This window comes from Phascolarctos cinereus, unplaced genomic scaffold (genome assembly GCF_003287225.1).
Source record: "Phascolarctos cinereus isolate Bilbo 61053 unplaced genomic scaffold, phaCin_HiC Scaffold_726;HRSCAF=1367, whole genome shotgun sequence".
In the NCBI taxonomy this organism is placed as follows: Eukaryota; Metazoa; Chordata; class Mammalia; order Diprotodontia; family Phascolarctidae; genus Phascolarctos; species Phascolarctos cinereus.
This window is the reverse complement of record NW_027556098.1, coordinates 248096253-248108686: the sequence shown is the minus strand read 5'-3', so window position 1 is coordinate 248108686 and position 12434 is coordinate 248096253. Positions and strand designations below refer to the sequence as shown.

The 12434-nt window shown below is 34.5% G+C and overlaps 1 protein-coding gene across 1 annotated transcript in view; it reads left to right on the top strand.

Annotated features, from left to right (window-relative positions):
• Positions 1-12434, top strand: part of PDS5B (PDS5 cohesin associated factor B) — a 205615-nt gene that overhangs the window by 134779 nt on the left and 58402 nt on the right. The window contains 3 exon segments of the mRNA XM_078147054.1: positions 1298-1403; positions 4180-4340; positions 10580-10703. Coding sequence (XP_078003180.1) covers positions 1298-1403; positions 4180-4340; positions 10580-10703 — 391 coding nt within the window.

Sequence of the window (12434 nt, the reverse complement as noted above, 5' to 3'; positions counted from 1 at the left end):
TGATTAGGTGAGAGTTTATCTAAAAAAAATGTGGGTTTAGGGGAACTGCAAGCTTAATATGAATTAGCAGTGTGATGTAGTAGACAAAAAAAACTGATATAGTCTTGTGCTGAATTTCCAGGAATTAAGGAGGTAATGATTTCTCTGCACTTTGCCTTGATCTTACCCTATCTGAAATATTATGTTCATTTCTGGGCCCCACGATTAAGAAAAGAACATTGACCAGCTGACAAGAGTATCTGGAGGAGGGGGAAACCAGGGCCTTAAGCTTTTGTTATAGGAGGATTGGATGAAGGGATGGGAATGTTTTAACCTGAGGTATTGGGGAAGAGGACAGGAATGGAGTGTGTGATAGTTCAGTTTTAATATTTGAAGGGCTGCTGGGAAGAACAGGCATTAGCTTTGTTATGTTTAGCTCTAGAGGGCAGAACTTGGGGCAATGGATTAGAACTTATAAAGGTGACATATGGGCTTTCCTATCAGAAAAATTTCCTAACAGTTATAACTGCCCTGAAATGAAATAGCCTCTGAAGTTGGTAGTTTCACTCTCTTTGGAGATCTTCAGAGAGAGGTAGGATGAACATTTGTTGAGCATGTTTTGGTTGGGTCTCCTTTACAGCATGGCTTAGAATAGAGGGCTTGTGAAGTTCTTTCCAGTTCTAAATTTCTATGATTCTTTGATTTCTATAATTCTTTTTCTTAATATTATAATGAATTTCTACTGTGTCTTTACCACTGTGACAACTTTTCACATTTTTGTTTTTACTATAGAAATAGATAGTCTTTTTTCTTTTTTTTGGAGTGGATAATTTCTATTCTTGATTGAATTCAAAACTCACCAACTTACTGAACTAAAAATTTTAGATGTTTTTATTTTGACTATACCATTTGGCTTTATAGTGTTGGTAGACTTTAACAAATCTACTGCCAAATCATTTTATCATTCTAATAAAGTTTAATCATTCTAATATTCTCATGAATGGTTGTAATTAGTAAACATTATTATTAGGTTACTTTCTGTGAAAGAGTAAATCAATAACCTTTTAAATTCTTTCCTTTTGAGTAAATTTAGAGAAGTGGTATTTCTGAAAAAAAAAATGCCAGCATTTCATAACTTCTTCTATTTTAATTTTGAAATCCTCTATGGCATTTTTCTGTATCAAATTATATGGAATTCTAATTTGAATGTATGCCAAATATAATTTTTATATATGTATGAACAATTTGTGAATTTTTTTTCCTTGAACTTTGGTAGTAAGGGGTGATTTTTCAAAGTGGGAACTTCTTTCTTCTTTAGTGCTCTTATTAAACAAGTGAACAAGTCAATAGATGGAACAGCAGATGATGAAGATGAAGGTGTTCCAACTGATCAGGCAATCAGGGCAGGCCTTGAATTGCTTAAGGTAAGTATACTTCTGACGTTGAGTGCATTCTAATGTCTTCCTCATTAGAATATAAGCTCCTTGTGAGTTGGGGTTATTTCATTCTTTTTACTTGTATCCCTGGTACCTGTCACATAAATACTTCATATGTTGACAGATTGAAACATATTGTTCATTTAGCATATTCTTATTATAATTCTGTATGTAATGAAAAATATGCATTTCTTCCTTTAAAATTACATGTGAACTTTTGGCAGGTTTAAAGTTTCACGGACTATAACTACTGTTCTGCAACAGAATTAATTCCCATTTCATATTCAGTTTAACTTCATAAAATTTAAACAAAAGTTTTAAAAAAGTTATGCTGTATTTAAACATCATAACCCTAAATTATACTTGTGGTCTACTGAAACCTAAGGCTGTATGTTCTATTTCCCCATAGCCTGTTTAACTTACCATGGGAGGGGTCATGGAATATGTTGCTATAGTCTGTGACCCATAATCCTGCCTATCATGTTCTGCATTGCTTATTATTAACCACAAAGGGAAAGACATTGGGGATGGCTCTGCGTAAATCTATTGCTTCTAATGAATAAGAAAAACACTCAAAACTTATGTTGTGACTTTACACTCTATCTTATGGTAGGCGTGTGTTCCTGAGCCTTTGATTTAGTCCTGTTCTCAGGAATTTAAAAATGTACAGAGCACTTAATTAAACAAAGTGTTGTAATGTAAAAGAGCTGGATTTGTACCCAAGAGAGCTGAGTTTGAATCCCGATTGACACTAGCATGACAAGTCATTTAACTCTGTGACTCTCAATTTCCTATAGAGGAAGAATCGACAGAATCTGGTAGCCAGTTGGAAGTGGGCATAGGTACTGTTTGAAAATGGTTATAAGAAACAGAGGGAGAGAAAGGAAGGAATCAAAGAAAACTTTTAGCTTGTGAACTTGCCATTAAGTTTCCAGGGGATGGCTATTCCATTGATAAGAGAAATAATGCACATTGGAAAGAAGTTATAAAGTAATGAATTAAATTTAAAATATTTAATAATAGTAGCTAGCATTTATGTAGTACTTTAAATTCTTTTTTTTTAAAGGCAATTGGGGTTAAGTGACTTGCCCAGGGTCACACAGCTAGTAAGTGTCAAGTGCTTGGTCTGAGGTCAGATTTGAACTCAGATCCTCCTGACTTCAGGGCTGGTGCTCTATCCACTGCGCCACCTAGCTGCCCCTGCTTAAAATTCTACAAAGCCCTTTTGCCCAGGTTATTTCAACTGATCCTCAAAACAACCCTATGAGGCAGTTGCTATTATTATCAACCCCATTTTACACATGAGGAAACTGAGGCTGAGAGAAGTAACTTGTGCAGGATCATATAGCTAGTCATTATTTGAGGCAAGATTTGCACTCAGGTCTTTATGAATCTAAGCCTAATACTCTATTTTATACCACTTACCCTGCCTTTATATATCTGAGGCAATAATTTGGTATCCAGTCTTTTGTAGACAGCTGAAGATAGTGGATTGAGGGTGAAGAATTGTGACTAAAAATGTTGGTTTGGAGGCATTATACAGCATGTTAGGTAGGGGACAAAATGTAGGTCCTGCTTTGTCACTTAGTGGTCTGCTTTGGGGAGGCTTCATTTAAAGTCTTTGGGCCCCAGTTTTGTCATCTATTAAATGAGGAGGTTGGATGAGATAATATAACAACAACTGACATTTATGTAACGCTTTAAGGTTTTCTTAGTCCTTTACATTATCTCATTTGATCCTCACAAAAATCATGTGAGATAAGCATTATAATTATTACCCCCATTTTATAGATGAGGAAAACTGAGTGTTTTTTTTTTCCTGTGGTCATACAGTATAATTAAGTGTCAGAGGTGGGAACTGAAGCTAGAGTCTTTCCTTCAAGTCCAACTTTTCCTGCTGCCCATCTCATATTCTGGATTCTACGAAGTTGTGAAAGTGTTTGAGCTTTCTAAAAGCTTTTAATCTTTACTAAGCCTTGAAGAGTGGCTGGGATTAAAAAGAGAAGCTAATAAAATAAAGAAAGAATAATCAGTAAGATGGGAAGAGAAACAGGCAAATAGATTATCAAGGTTACAGAGTTTGAGTGTGAATTGTTATCCATCATTAGCAAGTAAGGTGGGGGAAATAAGAAATTGATAGTATATAGTTTCATTTAAGTAGTAGCCCTAAATTATCATTTGAAGGATTTTTATAAGTATCTTCTGCATGATAGCATTATCAAACTTAAACGACATATTGAAGGGAGGTTCTAAAATTAAGAACGGGGCAGCTAGGTGGTGCAGTGGATAGAGCACTGGCCTTGAAGTCAGGAGGTCCTGAGTTCAAATCTGGCTTCAGACATATAACACTAGCTGTGTGACTCTAGGCAAGTCACTTAACCCCAATTGCCTTGCCAAAAAAGAAAAAAAGAAAAGAAAATTAAGACCAGTTCTCCACTGTCTGAGCTAGCTTAGGTATAGTATCACTGGAATGAAGAGTTATAAGCTAAAGTTAACAATGTCTTTTCCACTCTTCATAAACCTATGGTTGGTAATAGAAGCACTAAATATTAGAGTTGTGAGGGAACTCAGAGATCTATTCTAACCACTTCATTTTATATAGGAAGAAACTGAGATTCAGAGTTTTGAAATAAGGCCTGGTTCATACATCAGATTTTTAGTGGTAATAAGTCTGTTAGATAATATCTCTGGTTTGGTTAAAAGTAACATTTGAACATTTATGAAGGTATACAAATGTAATAAACATTTACAAAATTTTTTTAAGGTACTCTCATTTACACATCCTATCTCATTTCATTCGGCTGAAACTTTTGAATCTCTTCTGGCTTGCCTAAAAATGGATGATGAAAAAGTAGCAGAAGCTGCATTACAAATTTTCAAAAACACAGGAAGCAAAATTGAAGAAGACTTCCCACATATCAGATCGTGAGTTGAATTTACTCCGTTTGAGTTCATTTTTTAAGCAAGTAGAAATAATTCTCATAGGACTAATTTTTTCTAATCTTTTGCTTTTCCCAGGAAATTTAATCATTAACAGTCTGAGAACTGTTGTTAACTAGAGCAGTAGTATGGTTTAAAACTTAAAATGTATTTTCTATTTGGGTAGAATTTAAAAAACCCTGGAAACTCACAGAAGTGTTTTCTGTAATAAGGGTTGGAATCTCTTGCACAGGACTGACTCCTTATTTTAAACTGACAGTGTGTCAGATACTATGTGTGTCAGATAATCTTGAGGTCAGAAAGATAATTTATGCTTTAGTGCTCTATAGTCATTGGTCTCTTTGAGAGTTCAGGGCTAAAAGTTTTTATAAGAACATTTGAAGAGTTTTAAACAGTAGTGTTCATCTATTCTTGAAACATTTTTAAAAAATCACTAAGCTTTTCTTCGCTTTTTGCTGTAGAATATTTCCACTAATGTAGTCTGTGACTGCACACATCCCTTGGGGGGAGAGAGAGAAAGAGAGAGAGAGAGAGAGCCAGCCTGTGTGTGCATGTGCAGGGGTATAGAAGGGAGGGTATTCCACAGGAAATTAAATATTGACTTAAAAGGAAACATTTAAGCATCATTAAATTAGGCTTGTCTGATCTCTCAAAGAATAATGTAAAGCAGAACAATATGAGAATTTTGTAATGTCTATGGGATTTTCAGGAGTGAGATTATAAATTCATAGGTGCATATTTAACTTTTCAAAGTCAATTTCTAGACCCACATTATATTTAAGTATATGTTATAACTCTCAGAATTTCACAGGAAAGTAAACTTCTATTTCAAATGTAAAATATAAGTCATGGAAATAAAAGTAGACAAGCTCTTTCCCAATACATTTCAGTTCAGTGCAACAAACTTTATTTCCTTTAGGCTTTTATTTTATGAAGGGCACCGAAACATAAATTAAAACAAAAAAGCCCTTCCCTACTCAAGGAGTGTAGACTACTCAAGAGAATGAGACATTTTCACAAATAACTAAAATATAATTGGAAAATTATTAAATTCATAGAAGAGGTGAAATAGTGACCTCAAGATATTTACTGAGGGGAAGAGGTCACCTTTTGATAGGCAAATTAGAAGGCTTTATGAAGGCATCTGAGGCAGACCTTGAAGGAGAGGAATGGTGTCAGTAGACAAATGGGGGCAACTTTGAAGGTAGGATAGGAGTGAAGAAGACTTTTCCAGGCTTGGGAACACCATCAGTGGAAGAAAATAGGATGGGAAGAATGAGAAGTGGGGAGGGGTGAGGGAGGTTCACGGTTTTATTAAAGCATACAGTCTGAAAGGAGAATACAGTGAAATAAAGCTGAAAAGGTAAATTGAAGCTAAATTATGCAGGGTCTTGAATACTAAGCTAAAGGATTTGTGGTTTTTTTATAGGCAATAAAGAAACACTAACAGTTTTTTTGAGTGGAGAAATTGTGATTAGATCTGTGCATTAAGATGATTCTTTAACGTGGATCGGAAGGATGGGTTATTTTAAATTTTATACTTCAGTGCCTGTCATGAAATAAAGGCTGGGACATAGAAGCAGTGACTGTAGTTAGGAGAATTAATAAAGACAGAAGGTGATTCAGATTCTGATCTAGTATATTAGGTTGAGAAGGAAGAGAGATACTTAAACCTAGAACATCTATAGAATTGACAGAAGTTAACTGATTGAGTTTGGAAATGATGAAGGAAAGAGTAGAGTCAAATATGCTTGAGAATTCAGGTCTGATTGGCTTGGATAAATGGTGGTACCATCAGCAGGAATGAGGATGTTAGGTGGATGGACGGGCTTTAGTGGGAAGGAAGGAAGAAAGGAAACAAGCATTCATTAAGTGTTTACTGCCTGCCAGGCACTGGGCTAAATAACAGGGATATAAATACAAGCAAAAAGAAAGACCATTTTGTAAGAAAATATACAAAAAGGGGTATGTGCATGTATGGTTTGTTTTTTTGTTTTTGAAGGGGGCAGGGGAGGAGATTGGAGTACACTTTCCAATATAGTTAAAGGACTGTTTACAAATTCCTGCAGAAATAATCAGTATTTTGGAATGCAGTAGTATATTTTGGTGCTTATTGACCAAGTGAAAATGCATTTTACTTTGAGTTTGATTCTCCCTGTTCCTCCTTTCCCTTCTTTTCCTTTGTTTCCCTTGCTATCCCTCTGTCACACTCCCATGGTTTCTTTCTCCTTTCTTGGTTCTTCCTTTTTACAAGTCAGTACTTTATTTTCCTCTTTCATTTCTGCTCTCTTTCTTTTCGACTCCTTCCTTCTAGGGAAAGACCTATGATGGGAACTCCCTTTTCCACCAGTGATTGGCATCTTCTCTGAAGCTTAGAATCTGAGAGGGTTGTACTGAGAGATTAAGTAACTTGTCACTTAGCCACTGTGCGTCGGAGGTGACACTGAGACCTGTTTTCCTAGTCTTGAGGCTAGCTCTTGATCCATTAGAGCCATGTTGCCTCTCCTGCCTCCTGAATATTTATTATGTGGAATATTTTAAAAATATTATTTGTATTTGTTAGATATGTTTTATCATCTTGTTTTTAATTTTAAAATTGAATTTACAAGTATATATGTATGTATGCATGTGTGTAAAATTACTTTTCACTCATATGGCCATCAGTGAGCATTTATTGCTTAGTCAGTGACTCTTGATAGAAAAAAAAATCTGGACCCTTGTTTTCTAGTGTAGTTTTTCTATAATTCAAGTCAATCTAAGAGAGAGGTGTTTTATTTATACCCCAAACAGTTAGATAGTAGTCACCCTTCAGTGGTGAAATCTCTCAAATCATTCTCTTTATCTTTTTTTGCTTTTTGGCAAGGTAATTGGGGTTAAGTGACTTGCCCAGGGTCCCACAGCTAGTAAGTGTCAAATGGCTGAGGCTGGATTTGAACTCAAGCCCTCCTGACTCCAAGGCCGGTGCTCTATCCAACTGTGCCACCTCGCTGCCCCTTTTACCTTTTTATATATTCAGTTACTTTCTAACTTATGACAGTTACTTGTGGATGTGTAATTCTTCCTACTAGATGATTTGTACCAAAAGGACATCATAAGGCAGGAAATCCAAATAGCTTATTTATACTGAAAGATAATTTTTGATGTTTTTGTTTTGTTTTGTTTTTCCCTAAACAGTTACAGTAGTGTGTATTCCCAGGAATAACATTATGGGGAATCTATGATATCTCATCATGAGTGTTCTTAGATTCTGAGGCCTTTGTACTATCATGCAACTCAGAGATTATCACTTGCCACTTAAACTCTCATTTAAGAGATGTTGATACTGTCCCCTGTAATTTCTAGGAGAATCTTTCCAAAAAGACTTCATGCAGGTTTACTGTATGTCTGCTTGTTCATATTCATTCTTTGAACTCCCATCATTATCTACATTGTAATATGGGCCATAATTGCCTTGACTTACGTTAAAATATGAATTTTATATAAAAGCATAATAAATTGTTGAATGTCTGACCTTTAGGGGGCTGATTTTAGAATTAAATGATTGGAATAAACTATTCTTTCTAAAATCATTTAAGGCCTATAATCAATCAACAGTTGTTTATTAATTACTCTAATTTATCTGGTCCAGTGCTAGGTACCAGGTCTTAATGATTCCATCTTGTGAAAATTTACTCTCATGTTCCAAATAGAAGTTGCCTTTTAACTTAGGCTTCACCCGTAACAGAAAATTGCGCTAAATGGGAAAAAAAGTAGACATTTAAATAATTATTTAAGTACTTTTAAAATACTTACTATGAAAAACTTCTTTATATATTTCTTGCAATTTAAATTATGGTGGTTTCACTTTCCTAATCTTTCCACAGTGTGCCATCTTTTCTGCCATGGATTGATAGTAACAGAATGACTACGCTGCAGTGGTTTTGTATAGTTAGACTGAATGGAATCATAATCCTAACTGACCTACCTGTATAATCATGAGAAAATTCTTCAACCTTACTTGGTTTCTGTAACTGTAAAATGAAGGAATTAGATTTAATAGAAGAACTCTCTCTAAGGCTCCCATTTAATTTTTTTTTCCATCAAAATTTTTTTCAATTATCAAACATTAATTTTCCTCCTTCTTTCTGCTTACCCCAACCCCATCCCCATCCCATAAGAGAAAACAAAACAAAACCTTTGAAACAAATACATGCAATCAGCCAAACAAATTCTCCAGTTGGTCATGTCTAGAAATGTATGTCTCATTTTGCATATTTACTCCATCATCTTTTTGTCAAGAGTTGAGTAGCATTTTTTCATCTTCAGTCTTCTGGAATCATAATTAAACATTGCATGGATAAGAGTCAAGTCTTTGAAAGTTATTCATTTTTACATTGTTGTTAGTTGTATAAATTATTCTTCTGGTTCTGTTGATTTCACTCTACATCAGTTCATACAAGTCTTCCCAGGTTTCTTTTGAAATCATAGCTTTATTTCTTGCAGTACAATAATATTCCATTACGTTTATAAAATAAAATTTATTTAGCCATTTCCTAATTGATTGATATCCCCTTAGTTTCTGGTTCTTTGCCACCTCCAAAAGAGTTACCATATATATTTTTTTAATATGTAGAATATTCTGGGCAGCTAGGTGGCGCAGTGGATAGAGCACTGGCCCTGAAGTCAGGAGGACCTGAGTTCAAATTTGGCCTCAGACCATGCACTTGACACTCACTAGCTGTGTGACCCTGGGCAAGTCAACTTAACCCCAATTGCCTAAAAACTTTTTTTTTAATTTTCAAAAAAATGTGTGTGTGTGTGTGTGTGTGTATACACACGGGGAGAGAGAGAGAAAGAGAGACAGAGAGAGAGACAGAGAGAGAATCTTTTCCTCGATGTGTTTGGAATATAAACCTAGTAGTGGTACCATTTTGTCAAATGGTAGACATAGTTCAGTAAAATCGTCCATTTTATCTTCTGTGATCTGATTTATCCCATGTTTGGACATGAACTCTTGCCCTATGCATAGATGAAGGGGTCCTCTAAGTACTATTCAATTTTTAAAATTTTATGATTCTGTGAGTAGAAAAAGTATCGCCTATGTTTAGATCAGTATGGTGATAGTATTATGAAGACTGTATGTCATTATTATTAAAAAATTATTATTAGAGCTCATTTGTGTAGTATTTTATAGTATACAAAGCACCTCTCTGACAAAAGCTGTAAGATAAGGTAATGAAAGTAGTATTTCTACTTTACAGAGGTGAAATAGAAATTCAGATGATAAGCTATGGCACACAGTTATGAAGGGAGGAACCTGGTCTTATGAATGTATTATGGTGTTTCCTCTATAACAAACGACCTCACTGAAAGTTCTATGCCACTCTGCCTTTATTACAGGTCTTTCATTCATTCATTCAACAAATACCCATTGATCGCGTCCCACTTATAAAGTATTCCTTTGGCGTAAAGTAATATAAGGAGCTTTAAGGAGCTTATAATCATGTAAAGGAGATAGGAAACAAAGACAAATGTTTATAATACAAAACAATATGGATAACTTCCATGTAAATTGTACAAACTAAGAGGAGTAGGCCTATGGAGAAAGAATGGATTGCTTTAATTTGGCATGATAATGAAGGTATTTTTATATGGAATATCAGTGGGGCCTTGAAGGATAGGAGAGGAATTTGATAATTGAAGTGGATAGAAAGAAATTCCAAGCAAAAAGTTAGTGTGGGAATTTGTGGTATGGTGGGCATTGGGTGAACATTCCAAATTGATGAATGTTGAGTTCCTGTTAAGGATCAATAAGTGATTAGAATAGAAAGGCAAATTAGAACAAACAAGGTAATGAAGATCTTGAAATAAATGCTAGGCTAAGAAGTTTAGACTGCATTGTATAGATAGTATAAGGTGATAGGAACATAGCTCTGGTGGGAAAAGCAGGACTGAACAGATAAAGGAAATAGTGGGTCATAAATGTTATATTTAATATTGCTACTTATGTAATTAAAAATCCATTCTTCTCATTTTCATCTATAAAGGATGAAAAAAAGCAGAATCTATTACCCTTAAACTTAGTTTTTACTACACATGAATTTATACTAAAATTTATTTTGAGTACATCTCTGGGAAATTTGTCTATACTTAGGATACTTTAAATGCATATACAAGAAAATGTAAAGTATATGTCTATTTTTTCATTCCTATTTACCTATTTTCTGTTTCTTAATTTTATTTAGGGCATTGCTTCCAGTTCTACATCACAAAGCTAAAAAAGGGCCTCCACGTCAAGCCAAATATGCTATTCACTGTATCCATGCAATATTTTCCAGTAAAGAGACACAGTTTGCACAGATATTTGAGGTAAACAAATTCCTTATAAAAATTAGTCTATTTCCTTTTAATTATATACAAATGTATTATTTTGCTATATGGTCAAGACTTGGGATATTTTGTCCTGTTGAATGTTTGTTTTCTAGTATTTTTGGAATGCATGTGTTTGGAAAATTTATAGATCTCAATGCAGAAGTTATGAAAATACATTTTTGTGGGTATATGAAGAACTTCTAAAATTGATTTTTATCAATTCAAAGTGACTTTTGTGGAAAGAAATTTGCTTATGCTTTGTAATCCATATCTTTTATTGTTGATGACAATTATTTAGGAAGAATTACACACACACACACACACACACACACACACACACACACACACCCTATCTAAATGCTTACATGAAGTAATTATGGAAGTTCAATTAATCAACATATATTTATTAACCACCTACACACTGACAGGCAACAGGGAATCAAATGCAGTGAATAAGACAATCCCTGCCAGCAAGGAGCCTTCATTTTAACAGGCAATACAATAATCACATATGTTTTAAAATAATTAAATACAAGGGAGTTTGAGTGTGAGAACACTAAAAGTTGAGGGCATCAGGAATGTAGAAAGTAGTGTGCTGCATCTTGAAGGGCAAGAAGCTTTCTATTAGATAGAGGTGAGGAGGGAATGCATTCCAGGTATTAGGGGATGGCCAGTGCAAAGACACAGAGACAGGAAATGAAATGTATGTTAACACAGTGAAGGGTGTTTTTTCTGAATTGCAGATTGTAGGAGAATCATAAATGTGAATTGAAACTGAAAACGTAGATTAAGACCTGGTTGTGAAAGGCTTTTTTTTTTTTTTGGTGAGGCAATCAGGGTTAAGCGACTTGCCCATTGTCAAGTGTCTGAGGTTGGATTTGAACTTGGGTTCTTCTGACTCCCGGCGAGGAGCTCCAAGGCTGGAGCTCCATCCACTGCACCACCTAGATGCCTCTGGCTTTTGAAAGGCTTTTGAAAGTTTGTCAGGGGAATTTCTCTTTTAACCTAGAAGCAGTAGGGAACCACTGCAGCTTATTGAATGTTTATAGTTAGATCTACTATTAAGTGAGTGAATAAAGTCTGTTGGAACATATTTTTTAACTCTGGGTTTTATTGAAAGTTTTTTTTTTTAAACATAGATGACCTATTGACATCAGTAAACAAGTAATTGCTTTAGAGTAGTTTATTTTCTATTATTAAATAGTGGCAAATATGACATCAGATTAGCTGAATATAGTTCCTTGGAGAATACTCATTAAGGTAAAATGATTCCATTGGTGAAATGCTGCTTAGTTTTCCAGGCAGCTCTCTAACACTCCAAATTGTAGAGCAGTAGACATTCTGCATTGGTAAATTGGTAAACTTGAGTAGAAGTTCCTTATGCTGATGAAGTCACAGAAATTAAAAAAAAAAGTTTGAATATATTCAAAATAAAGACCAAATAAAATAGAATAATTTTATTAGACCAAATAAAAATATTCCACTAATGTTTTCTTTATGGTTTGGAATAATATTTAGCCTTCTTGTGAACTTTAATTTTATTATACACAAAATATAAGCTGTTATCTGGTACTTTGCCAGCTGGAGAACTCTGGAAACCAGCATTTATGATTTCCAAATAAAAATTTTTAATAAATACGCTAAGTCTAACCCAAATCATTACAATATAAATAGTTTATGGTGATCAGGTGTACTAGGAGCATCTTAATCTTTTTCACTTGTAACTAC